The sequence below is a fragment of the Microtus pennsylvanicus genome, chromosome 2, assembly GCF_037038515.1.
Source record: "Microtus pennsylvanicus isolate mMicPen1 chromosome 2, mMicPen1.hap1, whole genome shotgun sequence".
NCBI lineage: Eukaryota > Metazoa > Chordata > Mammalia > Rodentia > Cricetidae > Microtus > Microtus pennsylvanicus.
The window spans coordinates 28,855,582-28,881,929 of record NC_134580.1 but is presented as its reverse complement, the minus strand read 5'-3'; the positions used below and the strand labels follow the sequence as shown (position 1 = coordinate 28,881,929).

General features: G+C 45.8%; 1 protein-coding gene across 2 annotated transcripts in view; it reads right to left on the bottom strand.

The window, feature by feature from the left end:
* The window catches only part of Dip2b (disco interacting protein 2 homolog B), a 191,524-nt gene extending 165,882 nt beyond the window's left edge, over positions 1–25,642 (bottom strand). For both annotated transcript variants that reach the window (XM_075960651.1, XM_075960652.1), the window contains exon 1: positions 25,401–25,642. In XM_075960651.1, the coding sequence (XP_075816766.1) occupies positions 25,401–25,500 (100 nt within the window). In that variant the 5' untranslated portion in view covers positions 25,501–25,642. The remainder of the gene's footprint in view (positions 1–25,400) is intronic.
* Positions 25,643–26,348: the final 706 nt, after the last annotated feature.

Below are 26,348 nucleotides of genomic sequence, written 5' to 3'. Positions count from 1 at the left end.
CGACTCTGCCTTGGTCCTGCCTCCCCTCCCCTCGGTACTATGCAGCTGAGAACGAATAGGGTTTGAACTCACAGACCCAGCAGGTGAAGCTGCTTGCTGCATGAAGATGCCTGCTTGCCAACCTCAGTTCAATCCTTAGAACCTAACCCTGCACAAAGTTGTCCTTTGAGTCTCGCCCAAGCGCAGAGGCCACTTGGGTCATCAGGTCTGGACTAGAGCCTTTATGTGCTACCATCTTTCTTGCCCTTGATTTTCAGTAAGGGTTTAAGACAATGAAACCAGGCGCGGGTTTATATCAAACAAAGACACTGAAATACTGTATCTTTGTGTATAAGTACACATATGGCTTGCTATCTTCTATCAGACCCAAATGGGAGATGTGAAACTAGACAGCAGCCGCACAGTACTGCACGGACTGAGGGTCACTGAAATACACACTTCTTACAATTCTTACTTTCTGTGTATGGGTGCTTTGCGTGCTGTGTGCCATGTGTGTGCTTGGCACCCAAAAAGACTGTAAGAGGGCGCCTAACCTGGAACAGATAGTTGTGAACTACCATAGAGCTGTGAAGACTCAAACCCAGGTCCTCTGGAAGCATAGTCAGTGCTCTTGACTGCTGGCCCATCTCTCTGAATACATGCTTTAAAACGATAAGATTTTGGCGTGTGCACTGTTTAAAATCACTGGTCTTGAAGCACTCCAAAGACAGAGGTAAGCTTAAGGCTGGCCTAGATTACACAATAAGACCTTGTCCATAAAGAAAAAAAATTAAGAGACAGCTAGATAAATAGACGGATGGAGGCTCAGGCTTAGTGGCATATGGCTACTCCTGACAAACAGGGGACATCCTGGCAAGTTTAGAAAACTAAAAGTACATTATTATGACTACTGCACAAGTCACCTCATCACCTCTTTTCCCACAAAATAATCAGTCTGGAGGCAGAGGCAGGCGGATCTCTGTGAGTTCGAGACCAGCCTGGTCTACAAGAACTAGTTCCAGGACAGGCTCCAAAACCACAGAGAAACCCTGTCTCGAAAAAGCAAAAAAAAAAAAAAAAAAAATCAGTCTGAACTGAACCTGGGACTAAAACTTGTCTTCCCAACAGCTAGGACAAAGTAGAAACCTTATTAATATCACTTTATATTTATAAAAATAAATATAAAAGTTTCTATTTATTTTTGATCAAAAATTCTTTGTTGTTTTTTACTTTTTTATTATTTACGTATTTATTTTGAGATGGGGTCTCTCTACACACATCCCTGGCTGTCCTAGAACTCACTCTGTAGATCAGACAGGCCTCCAGTTTAGAGAGAGCCACCTGCCTCTGCCTCCCAAATGCTGGCTGGGATTAAAGGCGTGTGCCACCATGCATGGCCAAAGAAAAAGTTTGATAAATCTGGCCATATGGCACATGCCTATAATCCCAGCACTGGGAGGTGGAGGCAGCAGGATTGAATGTTCAAATTCATCCTGAAAAATAGATAATAACAGTCTTGATGGTTCTCGGTGACTGCTGTAGAACTTTTGTGTGTGTGTGGCGGGGGGGGGGGGGGGGGGGGGTGTCCAGACCTGGTTCCTCTGTATAAAAGCCCTGTCCTGGAACGAGCTCTTGTAGACTAGGCCGGCCGTGAACTCACAGATATCTGCCTGCCTCTGCCTTCTGAGTGCTGGGACTAAAGGGTCCCATTCCACCTGGCTGAACACAGGACACTTGAGGTACACCTGCAGCCACTCCCTCTACCTAGCTGATCGGAAATTCAGATCTAAAGCCAGAAGTCCATGCTTTGTCAAACTCTCCCTTTGCTTTCCCTAAGATCTTCAGGCCTTGATTAAACCAAAAATTTTCTCTCAAAGACAAAACCTGGTACTTGAGCAAGACACTGCTCCAGTTCATCTGGGGAAAAAGATCAGTCCGCTGTTCTATGTTCTTCGACATTAGGGAGCACACGTACTTCTAACCAAGCACGAGCAGCCACATAAATAAGCTCACAAAAAAAATGTGAGCTCTTTATTTTCTTTGCTATCCTAGTACTTAAACCAAGATGCCACCCACACATATGGAGCAAATACACGGGTACTCCAATACTGCACATCACACCAACCCCTGCCCACCTACACATACTTATCTAAGAGAAATGAAATTTATGACACTTACACCATGGCCAGCTTCTCCCTCCAGCTCTCACCTGGAGCTCCTCTGTCCCCTTCACTTCCTTGGGGACATCTTCAGAAAGACTGCAGGCTGCTGCTATTGTGTCTTTTGTGTCACACTTCTAAGTAGACAGTGAGGGTGCCGTCTAATTCATCCCCGTACTGTAGGCTAGACCACACCCAACAAGTCATCTAACCTATTAATGGGTACTCAAATAATATACATTTGAATTGAACTCTATTACTGACCAAAGTACCAGTCATTAACGTCAGCTACCTCACTTTCTTCCGAAGTCCAAAGTGAAAGGGCTGTGCTTTGAACAGGCCTCAGTGCTTTCCCCAGCTCTGTCACAGAGGGCAGCTGAGCTCTGCTGCTGCTTTCACTTCTGGTCAGTGTCTGTCACAAAATCTGTAATAAGTTACATTATGCTGGCATCTCATGTCAGCAACTACAAAAGACTAGAAAGAAATTCTCTGCTGCCAACAACGCCGGTGCCGCCTAGCCACCGTTTCCCACTGTGTACGCTGCCAGGAGGCTCAGATAGGTTCCAGGCTCCCAGCACTGGCACTGCGTTTGGGCTGATGTTTCTTCTGACCGTCCTCCCTAGCCCAGCAAGGAAGACCAGCATGTGCTGAGGAAACTGCTGACCGAGCTCTGCAGTCTAACCCTGAGGATGCCGAGTGCATACTGGTGTCTTAGGCTGAGACACAAGCGTGACTGTTGTTTTTATCTAAGTCCCAAACCAAAGACCATGAATTACTAAGATTCTCCTTACTCCTTCGTGTGCCTGACAACTTCTCGCTGGCAATGCCCCGTCCAAGGTGAATTTTATTAACATGGTCTCGGAGTTTCACAGTGCGACCAGACACACCAAACACCTAACCTTACATTACTGCTTTACCTACGCCCTGCACATAAAGACGGAAGGCAGCACCATGCTCTCGTGTGGTCTACTGCGCTGAGCCAGGTGAGGACTCTCCGTCTGTGGACACTGTCAGCACTCACCACGATTAGCTGTCTTAGCTTTCAGAGCTTAGATGTTTAGATTAGGATGTCCATTTTACACAAGCACTTCAAACATGTCAGGTTCTAATGTACATGGGAAGTAGAAAAAGACAAGATCTCCTGAGCAAATTGGGTGCATGGGGACCTTGGGAGAGGGTTGAAGGGGAGGAGAGTGGAAGGGAGAGGAGCAGAGAAAAATGTAGAGCTCAATAAAAATCAATAAAAAAATTTTTTAAAAGGCCAGGTTTGGTGTCGCAGAGCCAGGTGAATCTACCTAAGTTCGAGGCCAGCCTCATCTACAAACCATCACACCAACCCCTGCCCACCTACACATACTTATCTAAGAGAAATGAAAGCAAGTTCCAGGACAGCTAGGGCTACACAGAGAAACCCTGCCTCGAAAACCAAAAATGAATGAATGAATGAATGAATGAATGAATGAATGAAATATTCAAAAATTAAAAAAAAAGGGACTGAAAGATAAAATTAAAGCAAAGCAGTGGTGGCACACACCTTTAATCCCAGCACTCAGGAGGCAGAGGTCAGCCTGGTCTACAAAGCAAGTTCCAGGACAGCAAGGAACTTGTTACACAGAGAAACCCTGTCTCAAAAAACAAAACCAAACAACAACAACAAAAATTCTACCCTGTGCCAAGCAGCTCTACTACTGACTATAACCAACATATGGGCACCAAGAAAGATAAGAACATTCACTATCAAAATTATAAACGAATCTACTTGTCCATCAACAACAAAACAAATGAATTACCACAGCTATAAATCTAGTATTGTGTACAATGAAAAAGAAAGCACTCCTGAAACTCACATGAAACAGAACAAACTCCTGCAAGGGAAGCCAGAACAAAAGGAAACATTCCTAAGATATCACTGAAGTAAATGCAAAAGGGGACAAAACCTGGCGGTGTTCCCAGAAGTCTGTACCTATGCTGGGGAAACGCTACCGCTACCGGGGACAGTTCTTGATAATGAAGGTGTTTTCCTTCTTTTGCTGTGGATTTAGTTTTGTGACCCAGTCCGGCCTACAACTCACTCGTAACAGAGGATGACCTTGAACTTCTGGTCTTCCTGTTTCCAGCCCCAGGTGTACACTAACTAACACAGGCAGTTTTATGGGTGTTGGGGATCTTAGGTTTCCTGCGGGACAGACAGACACTCTACATACTAAGCCACATTCCTAGCCACTGTTTTCCTTCAAGACCACTGCAGTAGGTTCACAGGCACAGTCCTTTTGTAAAACTGCCATGTAAATTCACTGAACTATAGAGCTCGGTTTTATGAACTTTGAAAAACTATTCTGAGTACTAGGGAGGTGGCTTAGTGATTAAGAGGCCTGGCTGCTCTTTCAGAGGATCTGGGTTCAGGTCCCACTCACATTAGGGGCTTATAATCGCTAAAACTCCAGTTCCAGTCTAGTCATGGCTATAAGACCCTGTCTCAAAAAAATGAATAATGAACAAACAACGCTGAATTCTGTGTGGCTCTTTTTTTCTTGGTTGTCTGGCTGTGTTCTTGTTGGCTGGTTGACTTGTTGAGGCAGAATCTGCCCAGCGCTATGATTAGAGGCAGGCACCACCACTCGTATCTACACTGCATTTTCACACCTGCTCCTAGCAAGGCCAAGAACTCACCCGTTTCTATTGATGTCTCTAAGTAAATACCTAAGTGGAGAAGTAACGGAGAAGAACGTACAGGATTCATGTTTACAGCTGGGAACTGGAATTAATAACTACCTGGATGAGCATATTCTTCCTCTTTATCATTAAGCAGGTGGCATTAACAGGAGGGGAAGACTCTGGGAGACTGCCTTCACCTTAACTTACCCATTACAATCTACCTTAATGGAGGCGAGAGCCCTAAACCACTTCACCACAACCACCCCACAAGAAACAACCAAAAATTTGTTCTGGCTATTGTGGTTCTTTTCCTTTGTAAGGCCAAAGCCAGAAGAGTGTCGTCATGGGTCTGATTAAAGCTTTGGAATGTTCTAGCACCTGTTCAGTTTTGCTGATGAACAACACATGTACAGCATGGTAAAATCCAGACAGGACCTAACAAGTGAGGTGTATCAAACACAGGCTCTGTTATTGTCAAGGTTTCTAGGTGTGGTTGCTGCCCAAGTGTCATGGATCGCGCATCTGAGTCAGTCACCCGTTCTCCTGTCTGCGTCCCTCCTCGCACACCTCACATCACAAGGAACGAGCGTAACTAACACTATACGTAGACAGGTCTGCATAAAACAGAGGGAGGTGTGACAGTAGCAACTAAAGAATTGTGTTTTCCTCTTAGAAGGAAAAACGGAGACAGGAAAAGCTAGTACCGAAATACACATTAACACATATCAAAAAGATCTGGGGAGCATGTTACAAGTCCAAGATAAAGCCGAGCAGTGGTGGTACACACCTTTAATCCCAGCCCTCAGGAGGGAGAGGCAGGCGGAACTCTGTGAGTTTGAGGCCAGCCTGGTCTACAAGAGCTAGTTCCAGGATAGGCTCCAAAGCTACAGAGAAACACTGTCTCAAAATATAAAAAGAAAAAAGAAAAAAAAAGAGGAAGAAGTCCCAAGATAAACACAGCGCCTAGTCAGGGTCTTATGAGGTTCCAGCTTGGGCTCACTGCATATGTATGACACTTTCTTTTGTGAGTCACAAATTCAAGAGGAGGAGTCAGGTTCCAGAAAGTCCCAGACCTAGAAAGGTGTGAGACCGTCTGCAGTCACACACCCTTTAGACTTAGAGATTTCTGAGGGTGGTCCAGTCCACAGGGATGCCACTGTAAGCCATGACAGAGTTAAACCCTCTCAAACTGGATTTGTAGTTCTCTATTCCCCAAACAGAAGCTGTTGGTGACTTCTCCCCCCAGCATGGAGAATTCATAAGCCATCATCACCAGTTTGTAGGGTAAAAGCTCTCTTAAACTTCAAGGATATGAGTTCTTCTATTTTAATAATGCAGATTTAAATCCGAATCAAAACCTCTATATCACTTGCTACGAGACCTTGATTCTAATTCTAACCAGGCACATTAGGATCCCTTTACTTATTAATTCAGTTTTAAAAATAATAAAGACTAGACATGGTATTTGGTCAGTTTGTCTCCATTTTAATCTCTTACTCCATACCAAATGAGAGAAAGCTGACATTCTCTATGACACACTTACAAATATTTCTCTATCTGTCAGGACTAAAATCTAGCTCCTCATAAGCTTTTCCATGGCAGGGCACGGAAGCAGGCATTTGTTTGGTAAAACACAAAACATTTCACAGAAGTGAAATGCTCACAGTTTAGAAATCACTGTGGGCACTAAGAATTTTACTACCTCAATCTCAATCTCTACTTTCTAATCTCTTGAGCCATTCTAAGACTGAGTTATTACCATGAGACTTTCTTCATCCACCCTAACTCTGAAACTTGACTTTCCTGAACTAGCCTGGCACCGTGGCCAGACTGTTTTCACATTTCACAGTACATGTTGCTGCAAGGAGACGGTGCAAGTGCGGAGGACACCTGGGATCCCTCCAAACCCAAGGCTTAGGCTCTTTCATAAGCCCAGCCGTGGAAAACTACGTACTGTCTCTCGTGTTCAAGCAAGTTCCACTCTCAAAATGTAACTGCTGCAGCGATCATCAGAAAATCTCCAACCCATTCTTATCTCATGTCTAATTGAATGCACACCTACAATTACGTTTCAGGAACATTCCAGAAGCCAGCAGGTGACAGTTATCAGAGGGTGTACACCATTCGAGACAACCCAATCAAACTGCTCCCTGTAGCTTAGAAACAGTTAACTTTTAAAATTTTATTCATGATTGTGAGAGTGTGATTGGGGGAGGAAGAGTGTAACTGTCATAGTTGGTCTGTGTAGGTCAGAGGACAACTTGCAGAAATCAGTTTGCTCCCTCCACCACACAGGTCCTGAAGAGAAGGAACCCAGGTCTGCAGGCTTGTTGGCAGACACCTTAAGCACAGCCATGGTACTCCTTATTAAAGGTATTTCTGATGGATTTCTCTGAGTGCCATAGTTTATCAGCCCTGTCATCACTGATCAAAACTGAGTACAATTTTTCTAAGCCACACCATGTTGACAGACGCCTCTCTCTGCCACTACCTTTAACCCAGAACGATATAAGAAAACTATTATCCCAAGCATAGTGTGTAGTTTAGCCCTAGTAAGGGGTGGCCATAACTAAATGGCAAAGCACTGTCTACTGTATCTAACGTCCTGGGGTCAATCCCAAACACCAACAGGAAGGAAAAAAAGGTAGAGCGTGCTTCAGCCTGGAGACAAACGTTCAGCACTCAAACAGAACACACTTAAAATCTGGGTGCTTTACTACTCTTCAGGAGATCTCCTAAGGCTGTTTTGTTTTGTTTTGTTTTGTTTTTTGAGACCAGGTTGGCCTGGAAATCACAGAGATCTACCTGTTTCTGACCCATCCATACCCAGAGCTAGGATTAAGGGCCACACTACCACCTCTCATTTAAATTTTTCACTTCTGAATGCTTTATGATGTTTTTTACTTTTGTTTTTCCGGTGCTGCTGTGGAATATTTGTTCGCAGAGACATGCCGAGACTGTCAATAAAGTTTATCTTGAATCAGAGGGCAGAGTTAGTGACCAGCTGACCAGAATTGGTCATAAAGGTTTTGGAGGACCCAGAATACAGACAGACAGAGGAAGTAGCAGGAAGGGGCTTAGAAAGATTCACAAGCCCTTTCTGATTGAGAAAGTAGCTTCTCTGCCACTTCTCTGAGCAATCAGGTTCTTACCCTGATGTCTGACTCTGAGTTTTATTTAATAACAGAAAAATATAAGTAAATACTTCATCTGGCACCCCCCACTGGGCGCCAACTATAGTTGAACTTTCCTGTGGGATGTCAGCCCCCAAATGACATGGAGACTTCTTATTAATTATGAAAGCTTTGCCTTTAGCTCAGGCTTTTTTCCAACTAGCTCTTAAAACTTAAATTAGCCTATTTCTATTAATCTACATTCTGCCACGTGGCTTTTGCAACCACTCTTCCATTTTGTATGTGTGATTTGTTCCCTGTCAAGCTGGTGCCTCTTGCACACCTAGATTCATCCTGAATTCCCCACTCTGCCTGGAAGTCCTGCCTAACTATTGGCCATTCAGCTCTTTATTAAATAAAACAGGTGCCTTAGGTAGGTGAGACAAAACATAGACACATCTTCACATACACAAATATCCTGCAACACAGTGCAAACAAAAAACTTGAGTTACTGATAGAAAATGATGAGGTAAATAGAAAGAAGAAATTATAAAAGTTATGAAACTCACAGCAACACACCATTCCAGTCCGAAGAGAAGCACCTGAAACAGACATGTGACGCAGATGACCTCCGAAATGTCTCTGCAAAAGCATCACGTTTGCCTAAATTACAGCTAGCAAACAAAAGCTGCATGATTTTTAGTACCTAACTCAAAATCCTCTGGTCCCTTATTTTTTTATAGTCTTCAAGGAAGAGAGTAAGTGTTAAGGAATTTTCAAGACAGGGTTTCTCTGTATAACAGTCCCGACAATGCTGAAACTTGCTCTGTAGACCAAGCTGGCCTTGAACTCACAGAGATCCACCTGCCTCTGCTTCCCAAGTGCTGGGATTAAAGGCATGAGCCACAACTACCCAGCTAAGCAATTTTTTAAAAATCTGAGAATAAAAAACAGTATATTTAAGGGACTATGGAAAAATTAAAAAAATGCCATAATTTTAAATCATTTACAACTTCCTATCCAAAAATTTTGCTCACATTTTCTGCTATGTACAACACATGTGGAAAAATCCAAGACTAACAGTGTAGATGAACACTTTTAACTATGAAGGAAATATATAAGAGAACCCACAGTTGTAATATTTAAAGTAACAGAAAACCCAGAAATAAATTCTAAGGAGCCAGGTATGGTGGTACACATCATTAATTTCAGCACTGGGAAAGCAGAAGCAGGCAGAGCTCTGTGAGTCTGAGATCAGCCTGGTCTACACAGGGAGTTCAAGGACAGACAGGGCTATCCAGAGATACTTTGCCTCAAAAAAAAAAAAAAATCAGGTTGATGGCTATGCAGAGTGTAAGGAGAAAAACAAGCCTATGGGCCCTAAAAGGTATTTTAAAGTTTCAATACTAAAACTAAATTACATGTATAGAAGTGTCTAGTGTACACCTTCTCAAACTGTGAACACACATTATCTATGTTCTATATAATACTGCACAATAATACTGTAAATATCTAGGAAAATCGACTCAATTCCGGAAGAAAATCACACAAGCTACAAACGTTCACAGGGAAGTCACACTGACCTGGAAAAACCACATTTTATATGGTCTGTGAAGAAGCAACAAACCAAGATGGGCTGTCAAAACCCTGCCCTTCAGAAATTAGAAGAAATCTTTAAAAACTTCTAACTAGGCATGCTCAGAGAGCTAGGAAGAATGCTGATAAAATCAGGAGCAGGAGACTTGCTGAGGAGAGAGGCCAGTCCTCTGCTGTGGCCTGACTACAAGGGCCTGGGTCTTGAAGGCTCTCAGGCTCCAGAAAATCCCAGAGGCAAAAGCTGCATTGTCTAGTGCTGTCCCCCCCCCCCAGGCAAGAGAGCAGATTAGGGGATTAGGACACGGGGGAAGCAGGGCTTCCTCAACCCCACAGCAGGACCAGTGGGAGAAAGGGACTCTGGTGATGATAATGCAGTAAAATAAAAAAAAAAGAAAGAAAGAAAAAAGAAAAACAAAACAAAAAAAAAAACCTGCTACTTTGAGGTAACCATGGTGGCTCACACCTGTAACCCCAGTTTGCAGGAATCAGAGGCAGGAGGATCACAACTTCAAGGCCATCATCGTAGGGCCAGTGAGACCCTGTCTAAAAACACCTCTGCTGCTTCAGCTCCTCCAGTGTGGGTCCTTATAATAATTTTTGTTTCTAATTTACATCTGTATTGGAGAAAAATTGATAAAATAAACAAGTTTCTGGGGGGCTGGAGAGATGGCTCAGAGAAATAGAGCACTGGCTGCTCTTCCAGAGGTCCTGAGTTCAATTCCCAGCAACCACATGGTGGCTCACAACCATCTGTAATGAGATCTGGTGTCCTCTTCTGTACTGCAGGATACACAAAGGAAGAAACCTATATACATAATAAATTAAAAAAATCTTTAAAAAAAAACAAAACAGGTTTCTGGTTTATTTTGTTTTGGAAAACTCAGAATCAAACCCAGGACTCTGTGCATGTGTAGCTACTGAACTTTTATTCCCAACCCAAGAGAAGCACTAAAAATAGACATATTAAAGACTTTCTGATTAGGCAGGCAGTGGTACACACACCTTTAATCCCAGCACGCAGAAAGGCAGAGGCAGATGAATTTCTGAGTTCGAGGCCAGCCTGAGTATCAGGACAGCCAGGACTACACAAAGAAACCCTGTCTCAGAAAGAAAGAAAGAAAGAAAGAAAGAAAGAAAGAAAGAAAGAAAGAAAGAAAGAAAGAAAGAAAGAAAGAAAGAAAGAAAGAAAGACAGACAGACAGACAGACAGACAGACAGACAGACAGACAGACAGACAGACAGAGAGAGAGAGAAAAAGACTTTCTGGGCTAAGTCAATTGTCAACTTTGTTAAGGACTACAGTCTGTCACCCACCTGGTATAAAGTAAAATGAAGCAAACACAGTGCTAAAGAGAGAAACCAGCGGTAATAAACACCCACTTGTAACCCCAAGATTGGAGAGACTGAAGTAAGAGAATCAAGAGTTAATGGCAGCCTTAGCTACATAGTTGATGGAGGAAGGTCATTGGTTAATTATAATAAAGAAACTGCTTGGCCCTTATAGGTTAAAACATAGGTGGGAGGAGTAAACAGAACAGAATTGCTGGGAGGAAGAGGAAGTGAGCTCAGAGGCCATGCTCCCTCTCCCGGGCAGATGCCCACAATGAAGCAAGCCGCCAGGTCAGACATGCTGAATCTTTCCCAGTAAGACTGATGCTACACAGATTATTAGAGATGGGTTGATGGGGATAGGAGAATTAGCCTGTAAGGGCTAGAGTTAATGGGCCAAGCAGTGTTTAAAAGAATACAGTTTGTGTGTTGTTATTTCTGGTGTAAAGCTAGCCATACGGGAGCCGGGCGGGACGAAAAGCAGGCCCACAGCTCCTACAACACATAGTGAGGCCATATGGAAGGCAGATGGGGCTGGATTGTCGCTATTGCCCTTCCAAAGGACCCACGCTTGATTCCCAGCACCCACACAAAGGCTCATAGCCACCAGTAAGCCCAGTTCTAGGGAATCCAATGCCTTCTTCTGGCTTCCCTCAGCACCAGCACTGTATGTGGTACACAAATATGCAGGCAAAACACTCATTCACATAAGCTTAAATTAAATAAAAATAATTGTTTTAAAGAGGGGGGAGAAAGAATTTTTGAAAGGTAAGGACTTTATAGTTTAGCATGTATGTTCTTCATGTTATCTTCATTCCCAGTTTGGGGTTTTAGTGGCAGTGGCTGCTTGAGCCAGTCCCACTCTGCGGCCCTACTCACTAGGTAGACTGGAATGGCCTTAAACGCCGAGATCTGCCTGCTTCTGCCCTCCCATATGCTGTGCTTGATGAACACTTGATGTCACTGCCCAGAATCATTTCCACAAAGAAGAAGAAGAAGAAGAAGGAGAAGGAGAAGGAGAAGGAGAAGGAGAAGGAGAAGGAGAAGAAAATTTAGCTGTAAGAAACATCATCAGTGGGGTAAGAAGAGTTAGCGGACCTTGAGTCAGAGCTATTCTCACTGAGTGCAGAGGACTGGATGATAAGAGATTGTACTCCTTTTCCTATGACCCCAACAATAGTTCTAGGTTCCAAAAGCAATATTTACTTAATAATGACGCTACAAAAGCTGTGGGGTCTAAATATTTAGGCATAATTTGCACATGTAGCATTAGGACTAATTAACAAACAAAATAAACATGAACATTGCTTCCTCTGATGGCAGAACAATCACACAGGACAGCACAGGCAGGAGGTGACAGGCTCCCAGGCCACCTGCATCCCAGTGCTGGGAGGATACTGAGACCCCTCAAAAAGACAAAGGGAAAAAACAGAGGGGTGGAGCTGGAGAGATGGCTCAGTGGTTAGCAGCACAAGCTGTTCTTCCAGAGCTCTCACATCAGGCGGCTCACAACTGTCTGCAACTCCAGCTCCAGAAGGTCCAACACTCTCTGGCTCCATGGTTGTATCTGTGGTACACATATACACACAAACACATAAATAAGAATAAATAAATCTTAGCCGGACGGTGGTGGTACATGCCTTTAATCCCAGCACTCGGGAGGCAGAGGCAGGCGGATCTCTGTGAGTTCGAGACCAGCCTGATCTACAGAGCTAGTTCCAGGACAGGCTCCAAAGCCGCAGAGAAACCCTGTCTCGAAAAGCCAAAAAAAAAAAAAAAAAAAAGAATAAATAAATCTTAAAAAAAAAAACTGGCCACTGGGCAGCGGTGGTGCACACCTTTAATCCCAGCACTCGGGAGGCAGAGACAGGTGGATCTCTGTGAGTTTGAGGCCAGCCTGGTCTACAGAATGAGTTCCAGGACAGGTTCCAAAGCCACAGAGAAACCCTGTCTCGGGGGAAGGAGGGGGGACACAAAAACAAACAAAAAACCTATTAAAAAAAAACTGGTCTACACAGTGAATTCCAGGCCAGTCAGGGCTTAAAAAAAAAAAAAACTAAATTGCCAGTCTGGCTTCAAACTCCTGAGCACAAATGATCCTCAGCCTCCTAAGTAGCTGGAACTACAGCTAGGGATGACCACATACAGATTCAAAGTTATTTTTTGGTTTTTTTTTTTTAAGACAGTGTCTCTGTGTAGCCTTGACTGTCATAGAACTCACAGAGATCCACCTGCCTCTGCTTCCAAGTACTAGGATTAAAGGTGTGAATCACCAGGCCTGGTTCCAAGTTCTTTTTCTAAAAAGAAAAAAAAAGGCTTTTTTTTTTTTGCATATGGATGCTTTGTCTGCACATGTGTCTGTGGACCATATTATGTTCTTAGCATCTGTGGAAGCTAAAAGACAAGGTCAGATCACCTGGAAATGGGAGTTAAAATGGCTGTGAGCCCTTGTGTGGGTGCTGGGAATGAGATCAGCAGCCAGTACTCTTAACCACTGAACCATCTCTCAGTCCAGATTCAAAATTATTGAAAGATGTTTTTATAAATCTCAGTAAAATGGGAAATGGGTCCTCAGCTTTCCAATGGCAAGTGAACACATCATCTGTAGCCCAAGGTTTTCTCAAAGTGATGAAGTCATTTTTCTTCTGCAAAATGAGTGGTCAACTGTGGTACTGCTTAACTAACAGCGAAGACTGAGATTCTAGGAAGGCGGAGATGGTTTTCTACCACCCATAGAACCAGTTACGATGATGCCAAGTTCCAGTCACGATGCCTTAGTCACTTCTGATTGCACTTCTATCTGAAGGAAATGTCCTTCCATCTCTGAAAAGGAGCAGGTGCTTTCCCCTACAGAGAATTAAACATGGTGTGAAGAATCTGGAGCTACCGTCAGCCAATGACCCACAGAGCCTGTCCTTTCTGGAAGACGCCCTCCTTCTCAGGGAACACGGCCTAGCAAATGAGAAGAGTTCAGCTCAGCCACCTTTCCTGCTTGTAGAGCTCACTCTCAGAAGCCTATTCACTGAGAGCAAAAGAAAAACCAAAGAGCTTGGTTGGGTTATTTCACTCCAATCCAAGTCTAAAACGCTGTAACTTCGTCCTTCCTATTCTTTTCCCTTCCAGAAAGATCCTGAGAAATAAGCAGTCTTAAACTTGACTAACTGAAATAGAGCATTGGCCAGGCAGTGGTGGCGCACACCTTTAATTCCAGTACTCAGGAGGCAGAGGCATCCCAGTACTCAGGAGGCAGAGGCAGGCGGATCTCTGTGAGTTCAAGGCCAGCCTGGTCTACTGAGTGAGTTCCAGGACAGGCTCCAAAGCCACAGAGAAACCCTGTCTCAAAAAAGAAAAAGGCACTGTAAGCAAAAGCAGTGTACTATTCCCTACCTCTAGATAAACCTGATAGACCAATACAGTCACGTCTCCTGTGACTAGCCATGACAGCACACATCCTCCTTCTCACTGTCACCTTTACTTCTACATTATCTGAGAAACAGGTTTGCTACAGTTGGGGAAGTCGTTTCCTGCTGAATGAATCAGAAACAAATCACAGGAAAGAGCCTGATGAGGACCAAGACGCTACCGTTGCACTCAGAGCTCAGGTTTCTTTTGGTTTTCTCAAGGAGGGACAGCGAACCACTGTACTCCACTTTCCCCCAACTTCCCAAGACACCAAGGATGGTCTCCACTGCTTGTGTGGCACAATGAGCCAGCATGCACACAGGTGTGCTAATCCTCCGTGCTCAGCCACACCCGACCTGCAGTCTGAGACTACACACGGCTTCTTGTCTCACCTGCTCTTACTCAGCCTGTCTGGCACAGCCTGGCCTCGGCTGCCCTTACGTAGCAGATCATCACCTATGCGTGCCTCCTGGTGCAGTCATTTTAGAAGGGCTGGCTTGTTTCTGATTTTAGTTGGTTTGTTTGTTGCTGTCTGGGTTGTTTTGTTGTTGTTATTGTAGTTTTCTGGTTTTTAAAGACAGAGTTTCTCTGTGTAGCTACGGTGCCTGTACTAGAACTAGCTCTGTAGACCAGGCTGGCCTCAAACTCAGAGACCCGCCTACCTCTGCCTCCCAAGTGCTGGGATTAAAAGCGAACACCACCACCACCTGGCTTTTTTTTTTCTTCTTTTTTCTGTCTTCACAAAGCTTTTCCCAAAAATATATACTCACTCTTTGCTCTTTATTTCTGACTGACAGAGTAATCACAAGGCCATCAAAGAGAGGCCTCTCAACTTCCTCCTCTACCACTTGTAACTATCTGCCCTTTCCTCTTTCCCTGATGCAGTCACTCCACTTTGCTGACTCAAAAGGACCATGTTCCAACTCCCCCAGCCCCTCTACTCCAAATCTAACATGCTCAAGTCTCTCCTGTTTGGCCAGCAGAAACGTGACAGTGCCTACCACACCAGAAGCTCCTCTGTTCCTGTGGGGTGGACAAGGGTCCTGCAACATTCTTTCTAGTGGGGACAGACAAGGAAGAACCTACTACTTCATCTCCTCACAGCCAGGCTGTGCTCCTGCCGGCCTCACTTCCACTTCTCTCGGTTTTACATGCTTCACCGAGAGTAACGCAACATGCTGTAGTCTCCACACACAATCCCTGTCCCCAGGGACACCAAAACTGCCTGCAGTTCCAGCATGAAGACCGCCTTGAGTTTGAGCCAGCTTAGATCACAGCAGGAGTACCAGTCCAACCAGGGCTATGTAGTGAGACCACTTCCCAAAAAAGAAACACAACCACCACCAACAAAAGAAGCTCAGGCAAAAGCCACCACTAGTGGCTCCTTCGCCTGTAAGTTCAGTGGCATCTTATGAATCTACCTCAGTCAAGCGGCCTCAGCAACTGGACTCTTAAGGGAATCCCCACTGCGTTGCCCTTTCTCTCACAGCCACCTTCTTCTCCAGGTTCCTCTTCTGCAGCTCCAAATGTTGGTACTTCCCAGAGCTGTTTTCTTCCTGCTGCGCAAACTCTCCTAGGACAACCTCCATCACACCCATCACAGAGGGGCAGACTGAGGAACCCTGAGCGCACCTGCAGGTCAGAAACTCCGGCTGCTACAGACCTTCAGCTCTGTGTCCTCACCTTCAGTGAACCTGGCTCTATCTCCCCTCTCCCCAGAGCGAGGCTCCTCCTTAAGTTAGGAACAGGACCAGCCAGGCCAGCTCTCTCTTGAAGCCCCAGAGCATAGTAGTCCGCTAGATTCCTCTGCCAAATCTCCTGTCTGCAGCCCGACTGCTTCTCCAGTCAACAATTCTGCCTCCTTAATTACAGGTCTCCACTCCACGCCCTAACCTCACTGTGGGGGAAGTGGCTCTAGCAGCCTCTAGGGGAGCCTCCTGCCCTTGCTCTCTGGTCTCAGTCCTCACCAGTTAGGGCCACTACAAACTGTATCCTATGTGAATGGTGCCCTTTATCACGTGACATAGGAGCCGAAAACCATCCTGTCTGAGGACAGCACTTAGTTTTTCAATTCTTTCCTAAGAAAGGAACACGGGACTGACTGACACAGGACTCATGAAGTGGCCAGCCACTAAAGCAAACTGGATTCATTACAAACTTTAAACATTAAGAATTCATTTTCTTAGAGTTTCTTTTTCCTTCTTCCAACTGTGTGTGTGTGATATGCACATGTTGGCACACATGTGTAGAGCTGCAGATGCATGTGGGTACACCTGATGCTGGGAATCATCCTCAGTTGGTTGGCTCTTCCACCTTTATTCAATGAGGCAGAGTCTTTCAATCAAACCCAGAGCTCAATGATGTTGTGGCTAGTCTCCCTAGCCAACTTGGTCTGGGGATCCCCAGCTTTGCTTTCTGAGGTTGGACTGGGCTGCCACATCCACCCAGTACTTACCAGGCTCTCTAGGGTGCAAATGCCAGTTCTCATGTTTGATGCTAAACTCCTGAGCCATGCCCCAGCCCTTATCTTTTTTATCTTTATTAAAACAGTAATATATTCTACCAAACTTTAATTAGATCAACATTCCAAGATGAACCATTTTATCCTACAGAACTGAATATCTGCAGGACATCAACACAGACCCCCATTAGAAGTCATGACCACCTGCATCCAGCTGGGAATACATGGTCCACAAGGCAGCCCCAACCCCCATCAGCCTTCAGCCATCCTGCATACAGAGACACACTGTGGGTCCTGGACTCTAGTCACAAATGTTGTCACAATTCTGAGTCACAATCTAGTCTCTTCCTCCATAGTCACCTGCCCAAACTCCACTGAGCCCCAATGGCACCATTTCCCACACAAGAAAGAATGTGCTGGCTACCTCGAACTCCGGCTTCTTAACTTATAAATGGTAAACAATCAATTTCTATTATATACCTATCACCCAGTCTACAGAATTCTGTTATAGCATCGGAAAGTCTTAGATGATGTATTGGTTGCTGTCTTGTTGCTATGACAGACTACCTGACAGAGGTATTTAAATCCTTAAAGGAAGGGTTCATTCGGCTCACAGTTAGGGTACACAGTCCATCATGGCGTGGCATGCATATGGTGGCAGACGACCGCTGGTTCACGCCTTGGCAGTCTAGACAGCACAGAAAGATGTGTGAACTTGTGTCTGTTTTCTTTCTTTCCTTTCTTATCCAGTCCAGGACTCCAGACTGTAATGGGCTACCCACACTAAAAGCGATCTTCCTACTTTCCCCTCAGCTAACCCTCTCTGGAGAAGCCTTTGACGATACATCCAAAGGTCCATCTCAGTAATTCACTGATGTTTCTTGGTCCAGTCAGGTTGTAGTTTGCATATTATTGGCCCCCATAAGCTCATAGGGAGTGACACTCTTAGGAGGTGTGGCCTTGTTGAAGCAAGTGTGGCCTTGTTGGAGGAAATAGTCACTGTGGGAGCGGGCTTTGAAGTCTCTCCCTCTGTGTGACACTTGTTCAACTTCTTGTTGCCTGCAAGGTGTAGGACTCTCAGTTCCTGTTCCACACCATGTCTCCTGCACATCTCCAAGCCCCTGCCATGATGACAATGGACTGGACCTCTGAACCGGAAGCCGCCACCTCAATGAAATGTTTTCCTTTATTAGAGTTGCCGTGGCCATTTTCCTTCCCAGCAGTGGACCCTAACTAAGACAGCGCTGACAATGAAACTGAGCACCACAGACAGAAAGCAGGCACTCTGAAACAATGGCCATCTTTGGACAGAGAACTAGCTGTAGAGGAGCTGGGACAAGAAGAAGCTTTGGGTTTACTAAGTGGTCCAGAGGGATACCAGAGGTGTGCACACAGCAAAGGATCTCAGTGCTAGACCTGGGAGTCAACTGAGGGCCACTGACATCTGACGCCCTGGGCATGTGTGAGACTGCTCTGTACGTTATGTGTAAGTAAGATGACGAATAATGACAAGCTACTGAAGACACCTGCATCAGAAGCAAGATGGAGTGAGAAGCCGGGACAAAGCATGAGAACAGCCTGGAAACTACAAGGAATCAAATTAAGAAGAGAGAAAATATTGTGGAGACCATGATCCACAGAGCCAGGTATGGTGTTCACACTTGTAATTCCAGCATTCAGGAGGCCAAAGCAAAAAGATTACCACAAACTCAAAGTTACCCTGGACTACAGAGACCTGTCTGAAAACGGTTAAAAAAATAAAACAGCAAAGGGCTGTGCCCAGCACTACAGCAGTACCCAGAGGTACCCAGTCTGAATCGAGGCAACTAGCAGTCATGGAAACAGCTGTTTTGGTGGTGGACTGAGCAGTAAGCAAAGGCAAAATAAGAGACACAGTTGGGCCAGGGGGTGGTGGCGCACACCTTTAATCCCAGCACTCGGGAGGCTGAGGCAGGTGGATCTCTGTGAGTTTGAGGTCAGCCTGGTCTACAAAAGCTAGTTCCAGGACTGTAGTAATATGGGGAGCGGTGGGGCTGCGTCCCCAAACACCCAAGCCACCTGCCCTGCCCGGCTAGCTTATGCCCCGAAATAATTACACAGATACTGTATTCTTTTAAACACTGCTTGACCCATTTCTACCTAGCATCTTCTAGGCTAACTCTCCCACCTGGACTAGCCCATTTCTAATCATCTGTGTAGCGCCCCTAGGTGCACTTACCGGGAAGATTCTAGCCTAAGTCCATCCTGGGTCGGAGCTTCATAGCGTGCGTCTTCCCTGGAGCAGGTAGCATGGCGTCTCTCTCTGAGGTGTCTGCTCCGGAGAGGAGAGCTGTCGAGTCTGACCTCACTTCCTCTTCCTCCCAGCGTTCTGTTCTGTTTACTCCACCCACCTAAGGGTGGGCCTATCCAATGGGCCTAGCAGTTTCTTTATTGCTTAGCCAATGAAATCAACAGATTGATATATGACACTCCCACATCACAGGACAGGCTCCAAAGCTACAGAGAAACCGGGGGGGGGGGGGGGGGGGGGGGGGGGGGGGGGGGGGGCACAGTCGGTATCTCCTCCACTCTAGACACATGACAGCAAGCAGCCACTCTGAGAAGTGTTTGTTGTGTTTTCTCCCATCTTCCCCAGAAAAAAACTGGAACAACTATAAATGCTGAAGAGAAGAGACCAAGAGTCAAGAAGTTACATGAGAAGCTGAGTGAAAAGACAAAGGTAAAAAGATTAGGAATGAAGAGAAACTTAAGGCAGGTCCCAAGCTCCCACAGAGGAGGACAGGTGGGTAGATGGGACTGAGAACACAGTAGGGGTGTGCACTTCAGAACAGGGAGGACATGGTTCTTCTTCTGGAAAATGAGGGAAAGGGACTAAGAGAAAGGGAACTGAAGAGATGGTTCAGGAGTAAGAGCCCTGTCTGTTCTTGCAGAGGACCTGGGTTTAATTCCCAGCACACACACGGTGGCTTACAACCATCCTGACTCCAGTTCCAGGGCACCCAAAGCCCTCTGACTTCACTGGTGTACAGCCATACATGCAGGCATCACATAAATAGCAAAACAGCAAAAACAAACAAACAAAAAACAAGTCCACACTTGGGAGGCAGAGGCTGGTAGATCTCTTTGAGTTTGAAGCCAGCCTGGTCTACAATGGCGAGTTTCAGGATAGCCAGAGCTACATAGTGAGACCCTATCTCAAAACAAACAAACAAACAAACAAACCCTTCAGTTCACAGAAGTGCATCCACACTACACTGCACTTAATTTACCATCAACACGTGAAACTTCCCACCAGCAATCAACAACAACAAAATGAGTTACTGATGTGTTCAGAAGCATTAGCACTGACCCCAAGGTAAGCAACATGCAAGCTTATCTGTTCCTTCAGCAAACTTATAATGCAAACTTATAAATAAACATCGAAACCCTGGACTTAGCAAAGACTTCAAACTAAAGCTCTAGCTTCTGAAAAGACCAAAGGTCATTCTAAAGAGAGGCCAGCGGGCCTGGGCTAGATTTCAACAAGGCTGGCTGCAGGTCAATTCAAAGGAAAAGATACCAGAAAACAGTTGGAGGAAAAAGCAAAAGAAGTGCTCACTGGGCACAAGGGGAGCTTAGGTCCATCCTACTGGACGGCTGAGCCACCCACACCAGCCCTCCAAGGCTACAGAGGCCTGAATCTCAGAACCACACTCATGCTCAAGCCAAGTGCCTGATCCTTCAGGCTCAGGTACATTCTCATCACGCATATGGCAGACGATGAGTGAAAACAAACCGAAAGCTTTTCTGCTCCAGCCTTCCGCAGGAACCAGCGTGTGTTAGAGCAAGGATCTAGGCTGTCAAGAGAAATGACAGTAGAGTGAAACCTTGCTTAAAAAACCTCCACCAATAGCCGGGCGGTGGTGGCGCATGCCTTTAATACCAGCACTCGGGAGGCAGAGGCAGGCGGATCTCTGTGAGTTCGAGGCCAGCCTGGTCTACAAGAGTTAGTTCCACGACAGGAACCAAAAGCTACAGAGAAACCCTGTCTCGAAAAATAAAAAAATAAAATTAAAAAAACCTCCACCAAGTGACCTCATGCATCACTTCACAAGGACCCTGTTCACAAGAACAGCCAAGTCACTGAGCATACACGTGTTAACTGCCCCTACATGCCATATTATACCAGCCCATATTAAACTTCCTTACAACTCTGGCTTCTACAGTTTATATTAAATGAAAAGCAGTTTAATTAGTCAGAAAACATGTGACTGACAAAATATAAACAGGCAAGAAGGGGCATTATTCCATATTTTGGCATAAGAGAGCAATGGAGAATTACAATAATGACCGTACAAACCCTGGGGAAAATTCTTTTAAATTATTTAAATAAATAAACGATTCAGGTATGGTGGTGCAGATTTAATCCCAGGACTTGGCAGGCAGAGAAAGAGGATCTCTGAGTTTGAGGCCAGCCTGCCTGATCTATACAGTAAATTACAGGGCAGCCAGAGCTACACAGAGAGACCCTGTCTCAAAAACAAATCAATCTATGGGGGCCAGGCATAGTGGCTTCTAAACCAGCCTAGACTCTCTTTGCAATGAAGGGGAAAAAATAAGTAAAATCTACACAGCCTTGCAGGAGAGTGCTCTGCTCACCGGGGTGATGGTGACACAGCCCCATGGCAGAGCACTCATGGGGGTGATGGTAGACGCTCACCTAGCATGTGTAAGGCCCTGACTCAATCCTCAATACTCCAATAAAGAAAATCAGACATTTTAAACACATGGATCTGGGGCTGGCCCAATGGTTCAGCAAAAAGGCACCAGCCAACAAACCTAACAACCTTAGTACACCATTCAAGACCTGGATGGTGGGAGGGAAAAAACTGATCCCACTGTTCTCCTGATTTCCATCACGCACCATGACACGTGTGTGCGAACACGCACATGAGCACACACAGACACACACATGAGCTCATGTGCATACATAGTGTGTAATTAATAATTAATGTAATTTAATAAGTCTATAGGACTGAGCGAGGGTAGAAATCAGTGGTAGAATGCTTCTTTAGCATGCAGCAATATAAATAAAAATAATCTATACTCCAGACTTGAACTCTTGACATCAGGTATTTCAGTTGCCTGGGGGGGTGGGGTATATAGCCTACAACTCCATGAATTCGTGACACATCTGGAGGGAAGTGAGTCCCTGCTGCAGGTAAACTGAAAGGCTTTACAAATTTTCTGCTGATGAAAGTTGACCTGCTCATTTCTGAGATTAAAATTCAGTCTGCCCATATTTCCCCTTTCTTTTCAACCCTCCTACAACTCCTAAGAAGGTGCCCTCTATGTCTCCGCCTCCAAGGTGGACTCTGTGCCACTTTCAGGACTCAGAGACAGGGAATGAAACATGTAGGGACAGGGGGTGTGATGCTGTTCATGCCCAGAAGTGTCCAAACAAGAAAAGGGAGGCTCCCTTCCGGTAAGTGTTGTTTTATCTTAAATACCTTTCCAGCCGCCACCATCTCTGGGCTGTTCTCAGACACGGAAAGACTTGCTCACCCTCCAGCCTGCACCACCAGCGCTGGCCTAACACCCAGTGCTGTGCGCATGCCAAATCACAGCCTTTGCTACCAACTACACAACTTGTACTTACAGCTCTCTGATGCTTTTCACAACGGGAAAGCTTCCTCTTTCTTAGAAGGCAGCCCCTGCGCATGGCTCTATCATGGTCTTGTGTGACGTTTTGTTGACTTTTTTAGAGATGTCCCCTAGCAGGCTGGCACAGCATCCTGTTCACCTCTGTATCCTCTGCACAGGGAAGGCAGCTGAGCAGCAGGCAGACACCGTGAATCTAAGAACCGACAAGGCTATGCAGAACTGTGGCATAAACACTGAATGCAGTGTTTCCTAGGGGGAAATCTGAGCAATCACCACTCAGATACTGCAATCGTCCAGATTCCATAATAATATCACGGCTTGAGATAATGGTGCCCACTCAATGGGCAGTGTTAAACAAAATCCTTTAACCTTTCTGAGTCCAAATTTTCCCTGCTGTTAAACCAAGGAGGGGGTAAATATACCTGTTCTACCCCATCGAGAAGGTTAGTGATGTTCAGATGACAGTGCATAGGAAAAGCATCACACAACAGACACTAGGTCAGATTTAAACAGACAATGCTCATCAAGCCCATTCCACCAAAGGGGTGAAGTCCAACAGAGCTTACTGTCAAGGGAGGATGCAAGCAGATCCCGAGAAAAGATAGAAATAGGAACTATGCTAAGAGCCATATCCAACTCATCTATCAAGCTCACTTATAAATTCAGTTTCTAAATGGTTCTCCAGACAGTCCCAGGCTGTTAGTGCAAAAGCAGTCCCTGGTGAGCGGCTGGAGAAGCTGACCCATCCCACGGCTCTGCACTGGCTCTGCGGCAAATGGTCCAAAGGAGGCACCGACCTACATCTCACCCGATGTGTGATCAAAGCCTGCAGCACAACACACACGGACACACACTGATACACGCACAAAGAAAATTCTCTGCCAGTAGTTTGCTCAGATTCTCCTACCTTTAGGACCAACTATAGCCTAAAACTAAGAAAAAAAAAAAACAAGGAAAGACCAAATCTGCCAATGTCAGCAAGTTGTGACAAACACAGAGGTCTTTAAAAGAAAAAAAAAAGCAAAGTTTTTTTGTCAGAACAGTAATTATAGAGAAAAAATTTTTTTGAAAAGGCTAGGTCAAAATATACTGCTGATGTCACAAACACCACCACAGATTTGGGGACCCTTGCTGATATCACAAACACCACCAAAGATTTGGGAACCCCTGGCTTATTTTAACTTCACTTGAACTCCAAATAGCACCAACCATCTGTGTACTTGAAGCAAGACAGACAGATGGCCAATCCGCTGACATTGCAGGCTCAAGGTTTCTCAACTGTTATCTCCTTCTGGAGTACGAAGACTAAAATGCAGGCTAATGCAGTACAAATCCTTAAGAAATAAATTTAAACTAAGCCATGTGCCAATCAAAACATTCTGCCTGGGAAAATAACCCATTCACTTGACCTTCAGATGTCTAAAGGCTGCTGTCTCCAGTTTCTAAGACTTTCACACCTTTCTCCGAGAGCAGGGTGAGCTAATCAGCGGCAGATCCTCGAAATAGGTCCTCAGAACAGCTCTCTCCACAGATGTCTAGAAACACCCTGAGTTGTAAACAGTCACGCAGAGCAGATCACATCCAGAGGAGAGCCCGGGACTTCCCTTTCCCGATGAAAGCAATCAGAACCTATTTTTAATCTCCCTCTCACGCAAACATCCAGCCAAACCTCCCTTTCTGGCTAAGGAAAGCCACAGCTGATTTGTTATTTAAAAAAAAATAATAGTAACTGTTTAAAAAGATTTGAATGGAGTTAATCAGACTTAATGACAACACTTTCACACAAGGATGACAAGGCAAAGGAAAATCTTAAGGGAAACATATTTTAAGAAACTACTTCAACTGATTTTTTTTTTTTTACCTGGTGAATATTTTGACCAAAGGTATCACCGGGCAACCAGCCCAAAGGATTCCTATCTTCCTAAGCACATCCCAACTGATTAATTGAAAAATAATATGTTGGTAATTACATGCAGGTGAAAACACACCACCCTATACATTGGGAAAGCCTTAAAGTGTTATTAAAATTAATTATTTCCTTCAATTGCTTAAGATTTGTAACACTCAAATTCATCCTGGTTTTTCACTGTAAGTGACTTTTAAGGGGAAAAGCCCTTTAAAAAGCCATGGTAAGTTAACAAAAGTCAGAACTGGAACTCTCCTGGGAACTTGGTCACATTCTTTCCTCCCTACCCCATCAACAGTTTCTAATGCACTTGAAAAATAATGAAGGCCTTTGGCAAGGAATTCAACAATATGTAACTCTGGAGACATCAGCAAAGTACTGACACCCAGCGCGGAGAAAATGCTGCTTTTGTTCAGAGGCCGCCTGCGATAAAAACAGGAACTTTACAGAGAGAGAGCTGGTGGCAAAGGCGCATTCCCTGATCACATGCCCACAGCCGGCATTGCGCTTCTCATTGTTGTCCAAGTGACTTTTCTAGTAACAGTGTCTAGATATAGTCCATGTTTGAAATTATCTAAATAAACCCAACCCTCCCTGTACTAATCCATTGTCAAAAGAAAGAGGGTGCTGGCCAGGATTTGCACGTAACCGGTAGCCACCTCTTCAAAGACTCCAAAAGATGATCAGATGCGGAAACCCAGCCTGAATACAGGTGCCAAGAAAAAGCCCCGCTGTCCCCCATGAGAGGAGCCGTCTAAAAGCAGCAGCATCGGGTGTCTCTCTGGGTTAGCGCCACTGCCTCTAACCTCGGACCCTCAATGGCTCCCCCGCTCCTTTCTCACGCCTGTCACTGGTGAGGCACCTCGCATTGTTAGAGAAGCAGGAAGAGATGGAGCTGTGGCGTTGCCCTGGGTCTCTTTCCAAAGGCAGGAGATGGGTGCAGGCGTGCGGCCCTTCAGGAGAAAGGCAGGGCAGAGGGGCAAGGTGTCAGCCGGAGGGCGCAGCTTTGTCTCGAGCTGACCAGTCTCCAAGTCCTGCTGGGGCCCCCAGGGACAACAATGAAAGCGCAGCCACGCTTCGCGGGTGGGGAGCGGCGAGCACCCGGCCCAACCTCCCCGCAGGCCGCCGCCCGCCCGCCCGGGCCGCCGCGCGCCTACCCTCCGACAGCTCCAGCTCCAGCTCAGCCAGCTGCGCCCGCACCTCGGGGGGCAGCGCGGCCACCGCGGCCGGCGACGGCTCCAGGCCTCGCTCCGCCATAGCGGCTCCGCCAGCCACACTCCGGAAGACGAGAGGGGGCCGAAGGAGGGACGGACTGACGCGGGCCCACACCCCGGTTACAGGATCCGGCTCCAGCCGCTGAGAGCCGCCGGCGCTGCCGCTGCTGCCGCCGCCGCCGCCATGAGCTGGGGTCACGTGAGCGCGCGGCCCCGCCCCCGCCCCGAGGACGCCCCGCCCCGGAGGCGCAGGACGGGCGTGGCTACGGCGCCCTCTGCCGCCTGGCTTCGGGAGCGCAGAATGGAGTCGTCTCGGCTCTGCCAGGGGAATCTACAGGAGACACACAGCACTTACGTTCCAAACTCTAAAGCAAAGAATTTCCTCCGAGGCTTTTGCCCTACTTCTTCCAGCCCCTTTCATCCCTTAGAGCATGCCTCTGTCCTGTCCTTTCCCCCACTTTGCCTAATGGCCACCTCTCTAAGAGGACCTGCAACAGGCCATGCCATGTCCACCAGTTACTGAATTCCACCTGGCAAACCCGCCCCCCCCTTTTTTTTTCTTTTTCAGTTACAAGCTTTAAGACAGGAGAAAGCTAAGTGTCTCCTGCATGTAATCCCAGCACTCCGAAGGTGGAAACCAGAGGGTCTGGAATTCAAGGTCATTTTCTTTCCTCAGTGGGAGCCAGCCTGGGTTACCTGAGACCTGTCTCAAAACACGAGAAAAAAGGATTACAGTAGAATGTGCTACATCTTGTCTTGATTCATAAAGAATTATAAAAAATAAAAACAAAAAACCTTAGTTAGCAGTGGAGGGGGAGTGAAGGCATGGTTCCGTTCTTAAGACCACTAACTGCTTTTGGTAAGGACTGAAGCCCAGTTCTCAGCACCCGT